Here is a 20,361-nt window from a genome sequence, read left to right on the forward strand (position 1 = left end):
GGCCACGAGGACTGGGTGAGCACAGGGCGGGGAACATGGCGCCGCGGCGTCCGCTTCCGCGGGGCGGAACGCGGGTAGGGGGGACACGGCGTTTTCTCGCGCGCTTGCTGCTTGGGACTGGCGCTGTTGCGCCGTGCGGTGGGTGGGGTTGGGGCCGGCCGGCCGGATCGACGCCGGCTTGGCTGCTTCTGCGTGTGCCTTATCGCTACGCCGGCCGCCCGGTCACCGGTTGGAGTGCCAAACCGCCCCATGCATGGCTCTGCGTGCGAGCGTCGAGTCGAGAGCTGCGATGAGATTTGCTTCGCCCGAAAGTACAATTTTTTTACAAGATTTTCGTGTGAATTACTTTGATTCTCGTAAAATTTGTATAATCCTTCCTCCCTTCCAAAAGAGGCCAGAACGTCGCCTTTCATGAAATAATAAAATATTTTCGTATAATTGGGATTAGAGAATTGTGCAACTAAACTCTACGTATTTGTTTGGAACATAGTCATTTCATCACTATGATTTTTGTTTCAGTCTATACTTACATCAATAAAGGTTACTTTTTCTCACACTCTTTATACTGCTTTAATGTACCATATTACCATGATATATTCCCATACTCCTTTTGCAAGTAAGCTTATGAAAGTTTTACCGTAAATTTCATACTATACTAATTAATTAGCTACAAAATCTAATAAGTTTATGATATTATCAAAGTATTTTAACACAAATCTACACATATATTTTTATTTTCCAAAAAACTATGCATTTATATTTACTACTAAGGAGTTCTTTGTAGTCAAACTTTGAAAAGTTTAGCCATATTTCGTAATTGTAGTGATTATAGGGCAGCAAGGTTATTTTTTACTTATTTTAACACTGTGTTAATCCATATGCTGAACTCTAAAATGGCTTATATCTAAATTCATATGGAGTACTAATGTATTATTTTACTTGCCCGGAGAAACCGATATCTCCCGTCATAAAAAGTTACTACCAAGTAGCAACCTATCACTACATCCTTAGAGAACCCTACAAAACTAATCTAATCACCATGTTTCTCCTTTGGGGCAAACTGGGCTTAATAATGTGATTGCACGAGGGGACTATCAACTCGCCTCAAATGAAGGATCAAAGAAGGGCACGCAGATGCAAAACTTTTGGCATGCAGGATCCCTGCCTTTTTTTCTAGACTTCTACTGGTAATCAGCAGCATAATTGGCTCAGTGGAGCCACAAGCTGCAAGTTGGGAGATGAAAAATCGTAAAGAGAAGTCATGCAATCATGTCAGCACACACACCCTTAATAATTATCCAAACCACACTAATAAATGACACCCAATTTGCAGCTCCCATTGGTATGGTCAAGGAGAGCATCACGCGGGCATGTGTGCAGCAGCACAGTGGCTGCCCCCACAAAGACCATTTGGGACGATTGATATAGTTTCTCTAATATGGAAAGCTGAAGCATGATACTCACTGCCAATTAATTATAGTATATTTTGTAGGATTATTAGAGCTTCAGAGTGAGTGGTAAAGTTTTAGAAAGCTCAATCTTGCCAGCTGAGCTGAACTTCTTCTTGGTTGGATGGAAGCTGCAGCTTGCAGGTTCGAAACATAGTGATCTGAGCTCGAGCAGCCGAGCACTGCATGTTCCTGGAGTTGTATCGCTTCTCGTCTCTGTTTCTTGGATCTTGTGATTGATGCTGCTTAGGGATCTATAAATGAGGAGCTTTTTTTTTGCCAAGTTCAGACTTTAGACCATCGATGCTTGGATTATTGGGAGGAGGGGAAAATCGCGGGTGTTTTGGATAGATCCATTGGTGCTTTAACACTCCAATAGCTTCATTAATCAATGGGTGGATTAGTTAAGTAGTAGGGGTCAATGTTTAACAATGGTGATTATATCATTGGAGAATGAAAACTTGGATGTCTGAATGCTCATGTGTTGTTTTGACCTTGATTTTCGTGAGATGATCATATAGAATAGGTTAACTGTTATAACTCCGTGAGACAAACACTAATCAGGGCAGCTCAGGGAATTAATGCAAGATTTAAGGCACACTGTCTACGAGTCCTTATTCTGAAATTTGCCATGCAGGCTATATTCTACTTACTAGCCGTCGTTAATGTCGAGCCGTAAACTCTTGACTTATTTGGTTCACAAGTTAATGTTCAGAGATCCTCTAAAAAGCAGTTAATGTTCAGAGATCTTCACCTACTATTCTATCAGAAGTCCATAGACAGATAACATCTGCGTTGGCAATAATAGCATCTGATCACCAAGCCTGGTACTGTGGTACTCTCTTATCCATCGATTATGTGGATCAAGAGGTGCAATTAAATTCGCTGTTCGTAGACAGTTGTGTCGACTGTATCTCATTCAGGGCTCCATTGATTGGCACTCATCTTGCAGTTTGGCACAAACAAAATGGTGGGCATTTGAACATGGCTAGCTCTTAAGTCTTAACTTCGCTGTATAGGCAGTTCTAGATTCTACAGTCTGTACATAGTCTTAACTTCGTTGTATATGCACAGTTTGAATAAGTATGGTTACTTGGATTGATCGGTTATCTCTGATCACTTACACTGTTGGATTCTGACATAGATGCTCTTGCTGATACTTTGATTCAGAGACCGGCTGGTTTGGCTATTTCTTGGTTCTTAGAATGTCAAAGATTATACTCCCTCCATCCTTAAATATTCTTAAATAGTTGAAGCCGTTGACTTTTTAAAAATATTTGATTATTCGTCTTATTCAAAAAAATTTACATCATTATTAATTATTTTTATATTATTTTATTTATTCTTAAATATACTTTTATGCACATATATAACTTTACATATTCAATAAAAAATTGAATAATACGAATAATCAAACACATATAAAAAAGTCAACGGCGTCAAATATTTAGGGACGGAGGGAGTATTACGCATACGTGTTTAGTCAATCTGTTACTGCTAAATTGGTAAAGAGCCTACATTATTTTTCTTAATGGCCTTATCAGTATCTGATGTACCCAGCTTTGGTACTATAGTGTACGCTCATTCTAATATTTACTACTACTTTTTCAACTTTCAACATTGAAATTTCAATCGAGCCGATAGTTTTGCAGAAACTGCAACTTCAGGCAAGTAGGTAGACTGCTCGCAGACTAGCAGCCATCAGATCAACTATCCAGGAAGGTTGTGAATGGCTGCTGGCGGGAGTGCAGAGGCTGGGAAAATCTACTTCAGTCTTAGTGGTGTTTATTTACAGGGACTTATTTTTATTTTTGTTCCTATTCATATCGAATGTTTAGATATTTATTATAAACAGTAAATATAGACTATTAATAAAACTCATCCATAATCTTGGACTAATTCGCGAGATGAATCTAATGAGCCTAATTAATCCATGATTAGCATATGTGGTGCTACCGTAAACATTAGCTAATTATGGATTAATTAGGCTTAAAAAATTCGTCTCACGGATTAGCTCTTATTTATGAAATTAGTTTTTTATTAGTCTATATTTAATACTTTAAATTAGTGTCTAATTATCCGATGTGACATGCTTTTTAGCCCCATCCCCTCATACGTCTCCCTTTTTTCTCTGCTTTCTGGAGGTTTTTGCTCCGTAATAGTAGGTGCTTAAGTGTTTTTGTTTGCCATGTTCTGTCCCCTTTTCGTTGCGATGACTATGGTCGATCGTGCCTTGTAAACTTTTACCTCTTCTAATGGATTAACTTGCAAAGCATTTGCAAGTTTGTAACTAAAAAAACTATCGGTACAAACAACATCCTGAACCATTATTTTCCAAGCACTATTGCTAGCTCAATTTTTATTTAGAAATTATAGCCCCACACATATATAAGACTTAAGTATAAGAATCTGACCAGGCAAGGCCCTTCTAGACGCCCCTAGCACCACATTTTTCAGATGATAAATTCGAAATAGGAAGCATTAGTAGTAGTAGTAGTCATGGACTTCTTCAACCACTGCTCGGTTGCGTTGCTGGATACTGGTTATCGATTGATGGGCTTGGCCTGAACTGAATAAAGATTAAGTCTGACAAAGATTGTTGTTAGGTGGTACGATAACATCACCTGCAATTATGGGCTTAGCAATTGCTTTCCTGGAAACGTTGAGATTACGTACTTGAGCTGGATACAAATATTTTCTGATGATGAACAGTTCCTTTCACGCAAAGAAGCAAATCATGCTGTTTAAGGTGTCTAGAAATGAATACGATATAGTACAACTCAGTAAATTTATGTTTGAGCCTTTTGTGCAATAATTTCATCTTTGTCATTGGTCTGAAAGGGCAATATGCTATATGCGAATGACATTGGTTAAATCGCCTAATTGTCCAAGAATTTCAACTTGTGACCATGATTTGATAAGAAAATTTGTCAGCACGGCATGGATTAAATATGCTGTGTTTCAAAGATGCACGTATCACGTGCGGTGTTCTTCATATATGCCGTCCAATGTTTGTATCCTTCTGAGAAAACATCATTTGAATTTCAACACTAAACTGTGAACATTAAGAAAATAAGATTGCCTAATCTCCATCTCCATTTTTTCCCCCATAAAGTTCACAAGATGATAGCTGCAGCTTGCAAGTCCCCATTTACAACTCTACTCCGTGCAACAGCTGCAACCTTTTTATTCACACTGAACGATCATTTTTGAACGAAATATGTACTACTGAAACAAGTATGAAAAAACAAAATCTTGGAATTAAGCGCACATTTCCTGCATGAACTGTTGCATTAAACCTAGTTTTATGAGATGCAGGAGAAAGTGAAAAACAGAAGAAAACAGCAGGTCCAACCTGGCATTGGAATTCAGAGCTACACTGTACTTAAATTCTGCATCTTACACGTTGCAACCCTTGCAGCAGCCACCCTCTCTGACCAGCTTCCTCCAACCTTCTCGAGAGTTACAAATACGTCTCCTCACACGATCGGGCTCTGCGATCTTCAGAAACTGCAAAGAGGGAGATGGGCAACTGCGCCGCGCCGTCTCGCCCTGCGGCGTCGTGGACCGACGAGTACGACGACGGCGAGCCGGGGTCGCCGGAGCGGGAGGAGATGGCGGGCGTCGAGGTGAGGATCAGGATCAGCAAGAGGCAGCTGCAGGAGCTGCTGGAGAATGCGGCCGTCGCCGGCTGCGGCGGCGACGAGAAGGTGCTGGCGTGTATCATCGACGCCGGCGAGGTGGTTGGTCACCACCACCACCACCGGCACTGGCAGCCCACGCTGCAAAGCATCCCGGAGGCCGTCGAGCCATGACCGTGCATGGATGGATCACGCGTGTGTACATGTACATGAATCAGATTGCATTCATGTACACGTTTTGGTTGATAGATGAAAATACATTTATGATGTAGATGAACATAAAAGTCCTGCCTTTTCTGAGTTTGACATATAATCTTTTCCACTTAATTCGGTCATTTTGGTTAGCCGATTGTCGCATTCTTTTACAAGAGGTTCCAACCGACACATGCTGAAGATAGCCCACCAATAAAACAGGTGATACTACTTGTCAGTTTGAGAGCAGTTGAACCGATGCAATCAACAGCTGTTATAAATTGGTGCCGTGCACCCACAATTCAATCCTCAAATGTTAAATAAATCCAGTGAAGCTAAACAATTTTGCAGCTCAGTGCAGCAGCTGGTTATTTATAGTGTCTGCACCCTGCTCTGCAGTATCCAGGTAAAACCACAGTAATGCAAGACGAACAAAAATCAAAGCTTAATCATCAGGATAACATGCCAAATCGCCAGGTAATGGAAGTAAAAGGCATGGAAAGTAGCATAAGTTGAACGTGATACGACTCTGCGGTGCAAAGCAGCATTAAGGCAAATGCAAGGTTTTAAGATACAACACGAATACACTCTGAACATCAACTACCCTTATTTAGGGCATTATGATGCATTACAGTATCCCCCATTTGGGGGGTTTTCCCTTCTGGGTGTACTCTACCAAAATACATAAATAGCAAAACATACACATCTTCCAAGATTACGGACGGCACAATACAGACAGGCTCACATATTAGAGGCCTTCAAGTACCAGGTCCTTCCAGGGGCAATCAACAGCTTGCGCTTAAACGAGAACAAGAGAACATGGCGAACCACCTTCCACAACATACAAGGGTGATATTTACCAAAGCCTCAAAGCAACTTCTTCGACAACTTAGATGCCTTCTTTCTCACAAAGGTCTAGCAGTGATAAGGTCTGAAAATTTAAGATGAGACTGCTCAGTTCGCATGGCCACATTTTGCTGTGCGATTCGATACTGCATATCATATCGCAGACAAACCACGTGCATGTTAATTGGTATAACCTACATACCTCAGCTATGGAGAGCTCAAGACGAAACTTTGGGCCATCGTAATGATGCAACACTGGCCTGAAAGCATCCTCTTCCAAAGGCTTGCAGAGCTTTCTAATGCGGATCCTCACCTAATAGGATGAATATAACAGAATATCAGGACATGAAACCACATATAAATGTGAAATAAACACATATACATGCCATAGGTAAACATTACCTGCGCTGGGAATCTAGATTCACCTTTACACTTCTTATCTTCCCATGCAGTGGGATCAATATTAGATCCTCCAAAACTAGCAGCCTGATATGATCAAAATTCAGTTAACGCCAAAGGATAACAAGCACAACAACCTGCTAGTTAATGGAATTAACTCCAAACTGGGGCAATCAGGTCCGAACAAAAACACTACCTAATGTGGCTCGTTTATAAGAGTATGATGCATAGATGCAGAGTGCCTCGCATTAAAGTGCATGACAGCATCAGATGTTTTCCAATCTTCGAAAGCTATATTTATACTTGTTGGTTAAGTATGCTGATGAAGCATCACATGTTCTTCAAAGAATAAAAATCATATAAATACTGAAAGATGCATCAGAATAATCAATCTATAAACGAAGGAACAGTTCATGACATGACAGTGTCATATTAATTTTATGGCTGCTGCATATGGATCTCTCATTTTCAACAAAGAGTTTCTCGTGAACTATTGAAATACACAGAGGCTTTACGAGTATCAGAATAAGGAACTTAACACACCTCAAATACCCCATGAAGCTGATGGGTTGTGTAGTTATAGAGGAAAAGAGGCAGACCAGGAGTAATTGCTCGGACTGAATCACGATATCTTGCTGGCAACCCTGCAGAACAGCAATATATTTTCAGATGATATATCAGAGGGTTATTTAAAATTGATCATCATAGATAGAAGCATGAATTCATTCTCTAAATGATATGTCAAATTTAGAAGATAAGGTAAGTTAGACATATACCAAAAAGCTGCCTCTTGAGATCCTCCTGCATGGTGTCATTGTTGCAGACAAAGATATAGCCACCGAGCACTTCATTCCTTGGTAGCATCTCGCTGGTTGGCAATGTTTTGAATCGTTTGTCAACAGCAGAGTTGTTGCTGTTGTTCCCACTGCTGTTACTCCCATTGCTGTTACCACTACTGTTTTTGCCATTCACCTCTTTCCCGCTTGGACTATGCGAATATTTGTTGACCCCAACATTCATCTTGAATGAATTAACATTGCCATTGCCTCCCTTGGGGTACAGTTGATTCATGTTGTAGGCCATGCTGCGGAAAGGATTCTTCATAGCTGCCTCATTCATCCTGATATCGTTCATTTTAAGATCTAAATTCATAAGACCAAGATTGAGGTGGTCCATCTTGTTCTCATCTTGATGGTAGGATAACTTATCCCATTGCTTGATATCAGGGACAGTATTCATCCGAGCGTAGTCAAGGTCATTCGTCCTCTCAGCCTTTGACTTGTTGATCTCAGCCAGCTTCGATGTCATGAGTGACCACTGACGGTCCTCCACTACCTTGGATTGCCCACGGAACTCATCCCCAAGATGCCACAAGTTGTCCATAGCTAGCTCAATCTCTCCACCTTCACAATAAAGGATTAGCACACATAAGTTGCAAGGATCCAGCTTTCCAAAACAAAATGAATCACATATATAATGTATTGCAGCATAATGGAAATGGGACTCTCATCCAGATCAGCATTTCAAAGAAATTTATTTCAAAAAGCTATTGAAAAATCACACACAACAGTATAAACTAAAATTCAACTTTACGAGTGTGCTATCTACACCTTTCAAACACCAAGACGAGCCTAGAAAGATCTGTCTTTGAAAAGCCCATCTTAGCAAGCCTGCGTTTTTCCAAGTCCAAAGCACGGGAAACAATAAGCATTGCCCACGCCTCACGCAATAGTACATCATCATTACTACTTAATAGGAGAGCAAGAAATCCAGCCAACTGATTCAGGAATCAAACGCCCGCAATAATTCACATATCACGCATAGGCGCATCAACTGCCCGGTGGTTAAACAAGCGACAGAGACAAAAATTTGCAAGCCAGCAAAGAGCAGCAACCACTCATCGATCCCACCCACTACCCGAGACGCCAGCCAGGGCCAAGGAACCTAGGCGAGCCACTCACCTCGCGACTGCGCGCTCGACGGCGAGTTGGGGAACAGGGAGGGCGCAGGCGGAGGGGGACGCTCAGAGCCACGAGGAGCATCCGCTCGGTTGCTCTCCAGATCTGGTTTCTTCCTCTCTCACGAGTTGGATAAATCCGTCGGTTTCTACTGGGCTTATCTACGGCCGGCTGAACTGAAATTCACGAAATTCATGAGCCGTGCGAGATTCCCGTGCCACGAACCACCCCCGGATATCCCGTCGAGCCACTACTCACCCCCCACGTCCCTCCGCGGCCGCCGCCGCCTTCTCCGCCTCCACAACGGCAAGCGGAACGCGGGAGACCCCTAACCGCCTCCGCGGGCGAATCTCCGCGAAACCCACGCAATTCAGCAAGCCAACACAAAACCACCGCGGAAACCCTCCAGGGCGAACCAAACCACCGCACCGCGCCGCCCCCAAACCCCAACAACGGCGGCGGCGAGATCCCACAGCCCCCCCAAAACCCGCCCGCAACCAGGAACCGAATCACGCACCTGGCTGAACCGATCCGGGCCACCCAGCCGCCGACGAGGAGGATGAGGAGGGGTCGAGTCGAACCCCTCTAGATTCACGGCGACGCGAGCGCCGCTACGGCGACGAGGAAGAGGAGACCTGGCTGGCTCCCACCTTTGCTCCTGTCAGCGAGAGAGGAGGGAGGTGAGGTGTCCTCCCCTCCTCTAGTTATAGAGCGCGGCGACGTGAATGCCCCTCGATTTCCCACTTATTTACGTGGCCTGCCACTGGGGGTGGCATTTTCTTTGCTCTGGTTGGTGGTCGGATTCGATGGATGGATGGTTGTTGCTCTCACTCTGATGCCGACCAGTACAGGATTAGATTATAATATATGCTGTGTGATTATAAATTTGAAATTTTGAATTGCTGTGCATGTGGATTAGATCCCGTGCAGATTTTTACAATTTTGGTCATAAATATCTCTACATGGTTGATGTTGATTCTGTTCTCTGTTGTTGTTGTTTTTGTTCAGACAATAGGGTTAGTTGCAAATTGCTTGCTCCAGTTTAATTGTTAGGTAAGCTGTTGATGCAAGGTAGTAGTACTAATTATTAATAAGGGCGTAATTATCTTAGTACTCTGGGCATGCAGACATGATTTTGCTAATGACTTTGCGGCATCAACCAAAGTTGTGCTTTGTGGTACTCTGCCGGCACACTAAAATTCTTAGCTGGAATGCCAAGCAAAAGCAAAGCAGCACCTTGATGGGCCAATATATATCGGACAATTTTCTTTTAATAAAAAGCTTTTGTTATGCCATCATTTGTCACCGCTAATTTCTCTTCAAGCAGTAATTAATTAACCAAGTTCAGTTCTGTTCAACATAATCGAGTTTTTTTTGGGAACTGGGCATTGCTCGATTGACTAGCATAGTCATCGTGCACACAGTCCACCTAAGTTCGTCCTAAATGATCGCAAAAACCTGCTCACTAGTGGATGTGTATATCCATCGATCCCATTTAGAAAAAACCATAATCGAGTTTTTAAGCAGTGCTGCAGATACATTTTTGTTCTTGACAAAACGAACTAAATTAAGAAGGATATGTACACGAACACAAGGCAACTAACTGTATATATGTAGCCAAGAAACGTCAACTGCTGGGAACTGATCAAGTTGGTGAGAACATCAGAGAGCTTATAAACCACAAGTCAGAAGTCAGAAACTAGTTGGTTAGGAAAACAGTTAAAGAAACAAGGGCTAATCCATCCATCCAACTCCATCAACCACATCGATCATCGGTCCCTGCTTTTCCGATCTGTGACGCATGTTGCTTAATCGGTTTGTGTTTTCGCTGCATCTTGCACCGCAGCCCTGCTGATCTGATCTTTGCTGCGTGATATCACAATTCACTATCACATTCAGGGATTCAACCTGCCCAGCTAGAAGATGCATCCACTCTACCACTCCTCCAAGCTATGTTATTTTTTTTCTCTTTTTTTTTTCAACTCCGTCCTCGTTTGAATGAATGAATATACTACTACTAATTATATCAATTCACCGACCGAGGTATGCACACATACATGTGTATTTAGGCCTTGTTTACTTCCTAAAATTTTTTTCTAAAAACATCACATCAAATCTTTGGACACCTAAATAAAGCATTAAACATAGATGAACCAAAAAACTAATTGCACAGTTACGGAAGAAATCTTGAGACGAATCTTTTGAATCTAATTAGTCCATGATTAGCCATAAGTGCTACAGTAATCAATATGTGCTAATGACGGATTAATTAGGCTCAAAAGATTCGTTTCGCAGTTTCTAGGCTAGCCGTAAAATTCTTTTTTTCATTTGTATCCGAAAACCCTTCCGACATCCAATCAAACATTTAACGTGACATTTCTCCCAAAAATTTTCTCAATCTAAACACCACCTTAGCTCAAAATCAAGCTCGTTTTCAGATGCAAACTGGAGTTTATTGGGATCGAAGTCGAAGAGGCCGTCTTCTCTCTCCCCTTGATTAGAGCAGGTACAATAGTATGCTATAAGCCAGCTATAACTATATTTTAAAGAGATAAGAGGGAAGAGAAAAGAGAGATGAGCTACTAATTTATAGTCAGCTGCACACGAACTCTAAGACAGAGTGTGTATATGACATGTAAGGCCATGTACTAATGTTTTATAAGTAACTATTGTATAAATTGACTATTAGATTGACTGTAGAAGAATTGGAGCCGGTAGTTAGCTCGTGCGTCGCGTTTGGGAGGCAGAGAAGCTCCAACTTTGGGCGATCGAGCTGCATTGAACAGCGGGAGAACGCAGGTTGCTGGAGGGCGGCAAACGGCCGCGGACATGTTCGATCTGTCAGGAAATGGCGACAAAATCGGCACATGAAATTGTTCTGCTGATTGATCGAGATATGGATTATAGTACTTACTGTTCGTGTACATTTTGAATTTCAAATCTGGCCGGCTTCTTGCTGCTCTTGGAAGATCCTTGTCACCTGGATAACGTTTACGACCTTTTCTTTTCGCGTCAGATTATCCTTATAAATTAAAACTAAGAATCAAAAATATTAATTTAGAGTATATTTTGAAATTTTTTTATCATAGTTTATTTTTTAATATTAGATTTCACATCGCTAAGAACATATATAAAATTTTTATTTATAAAATATTTTTTATTTATAAATATGTCTGTTTGACATTTTTTTTCCAGCGTAAACCAAATAATCGCTCCCTTAATTAGCTAGCTAACGATCGGAACCAACGAATTGAATGAACGACGCATCTGGACAAAAGATTGCAATTTGCGATGATGTTAATTTCAGAAACCCATGCATGCATGCATATCCATGATGCTGATCACAGGCTAGGCTAGCTACTTCTTCTTCTTGCTGTTGTTGGTTTCTCAAGATGCAACTGATTAGAGTGCAAGTTGCAGTAGCCGAAGCCATTAATCAATTAGGGTTCATCACATGGGAAGACCATGTGCATGCATGCACTCCACTGATGCACCCCCCCCCCCCCCCCCCCCCCCAGCTTTCAGCAGTGGATGCCTCACATGATCGAGCGAATTGAGAGGGGGGCCCTGACCGTGGAGGAAACCCAGCATTTGACTATACGCTGGCTCCAAAAGGATTTTTGTGGCTTTGTGGAATAAAACATGTGAAGAGCATAATTAACAGCATTAATTTACAATGCCTTAAGCTAGCTAGAGCTGCAACTGTTGCATTGCAGGGTACACACAGGAAACAGGGAGAATCCGATGTAGGATGGGAGTCCCATCACCATCACTGCACTATTAGGCCTTGATTAGTTCTAATTTTTTTAAAAAACATCGCATTGAATTTTTTACACCTAAATAAAGCATTAAATATAGATGAACCAAAAAATTAATTGCACATTTATGGAAGAAATCTTGAGGAGAATCTTTTGATAAGCCTAATTAGTCCATGATTAGCCATAAGTGCTACAGTAACCAACATGTGCTAATGATGTATTAATTAGGCTCAAAAGATTCGTCTCGTGGTTTTTAGGCTACCGTAAAATTCGTTTTTTTCATTTGTATCCAAAAACCTAAATCGATATCCGGTCAAACATTTGATGTGATATCTTTTCTAAAAATTTTCTCAATCTAAACACCCCTTATTGTCGAATCGATCGTACGATTGGGGTTTGCTATTTTAATTAACCACCTTTTTTCTGGCTGATGCCTTGTTTTCCCAACTGTAATTTAATCAGATCTGGTTTGGTCTCGTTTGAATCGAGACTGGAACATGGAAATGGACAGGAAGGAGATCGATGCGATATCGGGTAATAGCTGAATCGAGCCTACGGTTATCTACGAATTAACCATCTCTCTCGTCAGAGAAACCAAAATGTTCTGTGTGCACTGACGTCACCAAGAAAGATATTATCTCTAATTTAATAGTTCTTGTTAATGTCGTTTTCACATGTCATTTTGAAAGTGACGTAATCTTCAAAATTTATCTTTCACAATAAGTTTATATTATAATGTATATGATAAGTAAATAATTTTATGTTTTGTAAAATATTTGTAAGGCTTATCTAGGCTCCCATCGTTTCCCTGTTTCAACTGCTTATTATCTTCAAACTTAAACTTAACTTTGGATTTGTTTTTTAATTTTTTTATCTTGTTTATAACTTTTTATTCTGAATCGATTTGGACACATATATAAAAGTTTTACGTGTAAATTGTCTTTTTTTTTTGCAAAATTGCTGTTTCGCCCTTTTTTTAAAGAAGTCAAACAGCGGGAGCCATATTGTCTTCAACCTAGATATTTTAAAAGTTTTATGTTTAATTTCAAACCTATCAAAACTACATAAATTATTAAACCAAAAGTAGGCGGTGTGCCCGTGTCCTTCTCTGCGTATTTTTTTTCGATTTTTGCGTGCATATTTTCTAAACCATTTTTTCAAAAATGTTCTATATACTAGTTTATCATTTAATTTTTTTTGAAATAATTTTTAACTTCACAACAGTTAATTTAATCTGTTATAATATTAATTAGCGATAAAAAAAACCAGATTATATACTCTACACTAGCCTCCTCCAGATTCGTGGTGAGAAAATAGGGATGGAAACGGAGCTGGCGAGCAGCATGCCGGGCACGACGCGTGCGTGCCCCCGAGGTCGCGACGTGCGAGACGCCGGCCACCCCGGCCGTCGTTGGGAGGTCCGCCCAGCTATCCATGGCTGCGGTGAGGCATCGTTGTTCGCACGGCTGCTGCACTGCACGCACTTTTCGGATTGCAGGCCGGCCGTCCATCTCGGCGACAGCGCGAGAGCGAATGGAATATATATACGACGGCAAGTCGGCAACAAATTAAAAAAGAAAAAAAAAGAAAGAAAGAGAAGAAAAGAAGGAAAAGCTATGGCTGCTCATGGGGCATGGGCCGGGCCCAGACGACCTTCTCAACCAATGGGCCAAATTGGGTAGTTAACAGTATCGATCCATATCTGTATGGGCCTACTTGGGCCGTCACTTTCTTTCACAATCTTAAACAACTGGGCCGAATTTAAGCAGGCTGACGTCGGCACATTTTGGGCTATGATGCTACTTTGTTCCCGTTATTCTACTGGGTTGGATTTGGACCGCTGCTATTGGTAGCGATCCAAATCTAATCCAGCATATTCCGTACAAATTTGATCTGCACACCGTGCAGAACTTCAGATAAAAAGTGAAAAGAAGATGTCTGACAAATATTAGAACTGAAAATTTAGTGGACATGTACGCCTAATCAAAGAACACAAGTCAGTCTCATTAAAGAACAGAACCTGTTGTTACATCCTTTCCTATACGTGCTATACATCAGTAAAACAGAGTGGGTGATAGTTTAATTCTTCAGCTCTAACCACATCTAACCATGGTTGATTAATCATCTGCATGCTCCTCGCTCCCCACTGAGGCCATTCCAGCTACCTTCTCTTCCCCTTTCCTCTGCTCCTGCTCTTCCTCGTCGTCGTCGTCGTCGTCATCTTCTCCTTCTTCGTCGTCGCCTCCTCCGGCTTCGTTCTGGCTATTTTCTGGGTCTAAATTCGGGGCTGTGATCGGCAGAGGCTCGACGTCATCCGGAGGGTCGTAGTTTGGGTCGGCTAGAAACGTGAGCGCCGTCACCATGTCGCTGATCAGCGGCCGGCTGCTCGCCTCTTCCTGCAAGCACATCGACGAGATCGCCAGCGCCTGGTACAGCCCTTTCAGCGGGAACTTCCTGTCCAGGAGTGGATCGGCCATCTTCACGAACTTCTTCTTGTCCCTGAACAGCGGCGCTGCCTGCAGTGCAGACAGGTGAAGAAAGTTCAGAGATGGATAGGAAAATTTGTAGGTGAAGCCTTTTTGAGTGCTGGCTCACCCACTGAACAAGGATCTGCTCGCGAGTCGGCTTGGTGGTGTCGATGGCTCGCCGGCCGGTGATGAGCTCGAGGAGGACGACGCCGAAGCTGTAGATGTCCGACATCTTGGTGAGCTTCCCGGACATGGCGTACTCGGGCGCGCAGTAGCCGTACGTGCCCATCACCCTGGTGGTGACGTGGCTCTTGTCGCCGACGGGGCCCAGCTTCGCCAGCCCGAAGTCCGACAGCTTCGCGTTGAAGCCGCCGTCGAGGAGGATGTTGGACGCCTTGAGGTCGCGGTAGATCACCGGCGGGTTCGCTATCTCGTGCAGGTACTCGATCCCTCTCGCCGCGCCCACCGCGATCTTCATCCGCGTGTGCCATGACAGTGGCTGCGAGTTCGGCGTCAGATCTGCACAAAAAACTCAGCAAACATTACAAGCCAAAATTCAGATTTTTCAACCTTAAATTTGATGCTTTTGTCAATATTGATTTACCTAGGAGATGATCTTGCAGCGAGCCGAGTGGCATGTACTCGTAGACCAGGATCCTCTGGTCGCACTCGGTGCTGTACCCGAGCAAGGTGACGAGGTTGGGGTGATGGAGAAGGCTAAGCATCAGCACCTCGACGAGGAACTCGCGGTTGCCCTGCAACCCGTCCTTGTCGAGCTGCTTCACCGCTATGACCTGCTCGGGTGAACATGCATGGACGACACAGATTCACATGAGAGGACATGGACGGATGCATAAGCATGACGATGCTGTTGATCGGTGAAGGCACGGAAGAACAGTAAAAATGGTGATTACTTACTTCCTTGGTCTCTGGGATGAATCCTCTGTAGACTCTCCCGAAGCCACCTTCGCCCAGCAGATTCTCCGGGCCGAAAGAATTGGTGGCGTCGGCCAGCTGACGGAACGTGAATATTCTGCTGGGAATGTTGTGGTTGCCGATCCGTAGTATCTCCCCTGCCGCTGCCCGGTGCTTGGGGCTGTCTGCATGAACAAAGTTTACGATCTCATTATCTGCTTATTCGTAAAATTTGATTTTGTGCACTTTAACTTTAGTGTTTTTTTTACGTTGCAGTCTATATTTCGGTCTGGCTTAAAACCACTAATAATACAAATATAAAATAGTCTACGCATAAATTAATTTAAGCTGTTTCCTTCATTTTATCATGACTCGGTCATCTCAACCAAAATTGTACCACCACTGTTCTACGATGGCTTTATTTTTGGCTGCTTTTATTTATATGAGAAAGACTTATTTAATTATTGTACTGGAGTTTGGCTGATTAAGAGACGAACATACTAAAATTTGAAAAAGTAGGAGATAAATGCATTGGAGTTCCCGGCAAAAAAAAAAAGATAAATGCATTGGGTTTAAATAGTAATGGGAATTCTATTTTTTATGGCTTTGTATTAATTTATATGTGGTAGGTTAAAAATGATGTCTTTTCATGTTTTTTTAGCCGGTTTGGCTGGAAAAATGATGCCCTTTTGGTACAGAAAATAACTTTTAGTTGTGGGGTGCATAAAACTGTTGCTTTTTCGGGGTGAAACTAGTTCCGGAATAGGTTAATTCTTAGAAGAATTTTACATTAGAAAATGCTAAATGTTCCATCACCTTTTGGCATTTATAAGATAAAATCAGACATTTTTGCCATTTCGAATGCTTCAAGATATGAAGAAATCAGCAAGAGGGAAGGAAAGAAATGGTCTATATTATTATTACTTGAGAGCGAGATTTCTTTGACGAGGCTGGCCAGGCCGCTGGGCTCGCTCTTGCCCTTCTTCTTCCTCCAAATCTTCTTGGTTCCCCACTTGTTCTTGTCCAGCTCCTGGCTGGTCGCCGTGCTCTTCCTCTTCTTCATCGTCTCCAGCGTCAGCGGCTCCTCGGCCTCACGCGAGGCCTTGCCGCAGACGCCGCGCACCCACTTCCGCTTCTTCTTCTTCTTCGCCTCCGACGCTGCCGTCTCCTGGGACGACGACGACGACGACGCCGCCGCCGCCTCCCGCGTCGCCGACGTCGACGCCCCGCCGCCGCATACGGCGCGGATCCACGAGCAGCAGCTGGCGCAGCCCACGCCGCGCACCCAGGAGCAGCAGCACGCGCAGCCGCATGAGCTCAGCAACCCCATCAAATCGACCGCCGGATCGACGCGAGAGTGGACGAGCACCCTCGTGCCGACCCCCGCGCGCCGCCGCGGGGTGGTGATCTTCTCCTCTCGCGGCAACAAGAACACGGCATGCAAGACGCTGCAAACACAAAAATGATGTATTTTTCTGTGTGGATGGGAATGAGCCAGACTGTTTTTCTTTCCCTGGTTGAAATGGAAGGTCCGAACACAAAGAAACCATTTTTGGTCTGCTTCCTTGTGCTTTTCATGGTGGTTAATTTTAGCTGTTATTGCCATTCCCTAATTTTTCGCATTAAAGATTGGTGAGTGTCTGTCTGTTTGTACTCAATGGCTGACAATGAGATGAATGAGGATTCAGGGAACATGGCACTGCAGAAAGTATTTTCTAGACCTATATTGATATGCACTTTTGTATATATGCATATGATCTAAATAGCTATATAAATGTCTGAGAGAATGATAGATAGAATATAAAGTTTGTTGTGGTACGTTTCACTATCAGTTTGTTTTATTTTCGTTTCTCTAATTATAAATCTAATGTAGGTGTGTATGCCTATTTATAGACTTATACCCCTTCATCTTTTTATTTAACACTGTTAATTTTACGATTAAACATTTGTCTTATTTAACAGATTTATATAATTAATAATTATTTTTGTTATAATTTGATTTCTTACTAAAGAAATTTCTAAGTATAGCTTATAATTTTGCATATTTACATTGAATAATACGAATAATTAAACATAGATAAAAAATCAGTGACATCAAATAAAAAATCTAGAGAAAGTATTATTGATCCGTATTACTATTTTTCTTTAAAAAAGGAGAAAATACAGAATGGCATACGCGCCGTTCCATAACGAAATAGGCTTCACAAGTATGTACCAGATCTAATAGCATACATATCAGGCTTGATGTTATATATAAGTCTGTCCCGTTTCAATGGGATATCGTTTTCTAGAATTTTTGGAAGAAGAAAACGCATCTATTTAGATCGTATGCATGAGATAGATGCATGCGGAGGTGTAAAATATCATGGTCCGGACTCAGGGTGTTTGAATCCGAAGCTCAAACAGCGAAACGATTATTTTTTTTAGCTTCTGGTTTTGCCTGAACAGTGGGCATGGATGCAGAGCAATGGGCAAAAACCAAAATCGCAAGCTCTTTTTTAACAACACCGAAAAGAAGCTGTTTGTATCCAGGCATTACTTTAGTACTAGTGAGCATTTATTTACGGGGGAGAAAAATAGAAAATCATTCAGAACACGCACAGCATATACGATATCACAAGCTATTTTATATAAAAAACATTTCATTATTCATTATTTTTATTATTCCTGCGATCACCTGGTCGTTGCATGCAACACAGCAACAGTAGTGTGATCCTATACTAACAGTAGCAGCTGAGCTAGCCTAGTACTGGCCGGCGGCGAAGATGCTGCACTGCTGGGGCTCCACCCGGCACATCGACGGCAGCTGCGCCGCGTACTGCTTCGCCCTGGTCAGCCTCACGCGGGTCATCTGCGGCTGCTGCTCGCCGTAGTACCCCTGCTCCGACGACGACGATCCCTCGCCGTAGTAACCCTGCTCCGACGACGACGACCCCTCGCCGTAGTACCCCGGCTCCGACGACGACCCCTCGCCGCCGTAGTACCTGATCTGCCCTTGCTCCAGGGGCATCGGCATGCTCTCCTCGTAGTCCCTCACCATCCGGCGGACGGCGGCGCAGCGGCACTCGCGGCTGACGTCCTGCAGCTGCTGGCAGCACTGCATCCTCAGGCCCAGGGCGCCCGGGCGGCGGAACATCGGCTGGAGCCTCTCCCGGCCGGTGAGCTGCCGGTCCAGGACCTGCCGGCACGCGTCGAGCGGGCTGTCCTGCACCTCGCGCATGCACTGCCTGTCCCTGAACCTCATCTCCGACTCGCTCAGCTGCGCGGCGGAGACGGCCACCAGGGCCGCGAGGAGCGCCGCGAGGAAGACGACCTTCGCCATTAATTACTCTCACTCTAATCAATAATAAAACGGATCACCAGAAGTAAATTTTTTTTCTTCTTTGTTCTTGGCGATGAATTGGTGATGAGATGATGGCAATGGATTGGGGGGTTTTATAGGATCTCGCGGCTATGGTTGTGTGCACGGTGAGCTTGCCGTTGATCAAGGAGAAGCTTGAGGATGACATGGATCAGTTGGAAAAGAGCAAGAGTACAACGATCCAAAGAGCGATAAGGTTTCACGTATTTGGAGATTGCAGAAGAGATTTATTTTGTTTCTTTTTTGTTGGTGATTTTCTGAAGCTACATATGTGGCAGATAACACTTTTATGTCACCTATTTTTTGTCATTAAGGGCGACTTTACAATTCCCCTAAGCAAAGTTTAATGGATGCATCTGCTACACTAATGAGATTGTTGTAGGGACAAACAACTCTTTGCTGTTGCGATGTGGTGAGGAAATGTTGCACAAAACGCGTGTACGTTGTTTGTTGCAATTATCTAGTACTCTTAAAAGCCCCTTTATATTTCTAGTTTAGCCCAATATGAGACCATGGGCTATTCCCAGTCCTAGTTCTTGGGCCCATATGAGGTTAATATTCAGGCCCAACTACCCACGAGCATGGTCCGTGTTGGGCCGGCTTAACGGTGACATTAGCCTCCAGAGTTCATTTAAATTTTTTTATTAAATAAATCTTTTTAGCAAGTAATTTTATTACTAAACCACTAGATAATTTTTTTTTAAAACTGAATCTCACGTAGTCTGATCGGCGTGGTATGGCGTGACGTGGCAAGACAATGCTGCCACGCCACCAACAATAACGTGGCAAGCTGTTTCGCCACATCAATGTTGGTGGCGTGACCAAAATGTTCGTAGGATGAAAATATTTTCCGTGGATGTTTAGTAATAAATTTATTAAAAACGTTTAAAAAAATTCGAGTTCACAACTTCAGAGACCGGTGAACTGCTGGACCTGACAGTGATGGTCTTCTATCATCGCCATTTCTTTATTTTGGAAAAAATAATAATCAATTGTCCCAGCCTGGTGAAGTATTACCAATACATACCTTATCCTAGCTGTGCTAATCATTTGCAACTCCGAAGGGTGAAATCTCGTTGTCGAATGGGATCAATTATCTACTCGTGTGTGTGCGCTGCAGGCAGCTTGGCAGGAGGAGGCCACCGGTCACATGCGCCATCCAGTTCGTTTTATTCTTTAGCATCTCGCCCCCGGGATACTACTGGAGACAAAAGGATCAGAGTTAGCACGAGTTAGTTTCCAAAAAGGAAAAAAAAAAAAGAATGGAGCTAGTGAGCTACCAAGTACCAACATTGCACTAAATCACTGACTAAATCACTGACGAGGGAAGCAGTTTTTTATATACGGGTGTATATACACACATGGCTTACATGTT

The 20,361-nt window shown here is 43.0% G+C and overlaps 3 protein-coding genes across 3 annotated transcripts; all 3 read right to left on the reverse strand.

Annotated features, from left to right (window-relative positions):
* Positions 1-5,815: 5,815 nt before the first annotated feature.
* Positions 5,816-9,156, reverse strand: LOC102716217 (B2 protein). The gene is made up of 6 exons (XM_006654535.3): positions 9,002-9,156; positions 7,303-7,929; positions 7,070-7,170; positions 6,530-6,613; positions 6,330-6,440; positions 5,816-6,212 (listed from the first exon to the last, which is right to left on the reverse strand). Exons 2-6 carry the CDS (start codon positions 7,907-7,909, stop codon positions 6,171-6,173), a joined length of 945 nt encoding a protein of 314 aa, XP_006654598.1. The 5' UTR covers positions 7,910-7,929; positions 9,002-9,156; the 3' UTR covers positions 5,816-6,170.
* A 4,860-nt stretch (positions 9,157-14,016) lies between these two features.
* LOC102712637 (probable serine/threonine-protein kinase PBL7) lies at positions 14,017-17,072 on the reverse strand. Its single transcript, XM_015837301.2, has 5 exons — positions 16,550-17,072; positions 15,629-15,810; positions 15,315-15,504; positions 14,838-15,229; positions 14,017-14,758 (listed from the first exon to the last, which is right to left on the reverse strand). Exons 1-5 carry the CDS (start codon positions 16,953-16,955, stop codon positions 14,360-14,362), a joined length of 1,569 nt encoding a protein of 522 aa, XP_015692787.2. The 5' UTR covers positions 16,956-17,072; the 3' UTR covers positions 14,017-14,359.
* A 1,113-nt stretch (positions 17,073-18,185) lies between these two features.
* On the reverse strand, positions 18,186-19,027 carry LOC102712911 (19 kDa globulin-like). Its single transcript, XM_015837483.2, has one exon. The coding sequence runs from the start codon at positions 18,945-18,947 to the stop codon at positions 18,369-18,371; it is 579 nt and encodes a 192-aa protein (XP_015692969.2). The 5' UTR covers positions 18,948-19,027; the 3' UTR covers positions 18,186-18,368.
* Positions 19,028-20,361: the final 1,334 nt, after the last annotated feature.

The sequence above is a fragment of the Oryza brachyantha genome, chromosome 5, assembly GCF_000231095.2.
Source record: "Oryza brachyantha chromosome 5, ObraRS2, whole genome shotgun sequence".
Lineage (NCBI taxonomy): Eukaryota > Viridiplantae > Streptophyta > Magnoliopsida > Poales > Poaceae > Oryza > Oryza brachyantha.

Excerpts from the sequence above, each read along its gene's own strand:
- LOC102712911 (XM_015837483.2), bottom strand. The coding sequence starts at position 18,947 with ATGGCGAAGGTCGTCTTCCTCGCGGCGCTCCTCGCGGCCCTGGTGGCC.
- LOC102712637 (XM_015837301.2), bottom strand. The coding sequence starts at position 16,955 with ATGGGGTTGCTGAGCTCATGCGGCTGCGCGTGCTGCTGCTCCTGGGTG. Across the intron at positions 15,811-16,549 it reads CAAAGAAATCTCGCTCTCAA|ACAGCCCCAAGCACCGGGCA; the intron begins GTAATAATAATA and ends TTGTTCATGCAG. Across the intron at positions 15,230-15,314 it reads GCTGCAAGATCATCTCCTAG|ATCTGACGCCGAACTCGCAG; the intron begins GTAAATCAATAT and ends TTTTTTGTGCAG.
- LOC102716217 (XM_006654535.3), bottom strand. The coding sequence starts at position 7,909 with ATGGACAACTTGTGGCATCTTGGGGATGAGTTCCGTGGGCAATCCAAG. Across the intron at positions 7,171-7,302 it reads TCTCAAGAGGCAGCTTTTTG|GGTTGCCAGCAAGATATCGT; the intron begins GTATATGTCTAA and ends GCTGTTCTGCAG. Across the intron at positions 6,213-6,329 it reads TTGAGCTCTCCATAGCTGAG|ACCTTATCACTGCTAGACCT; the intron begins GTATGTAGGTTA and ends TTAAATTTTCAG.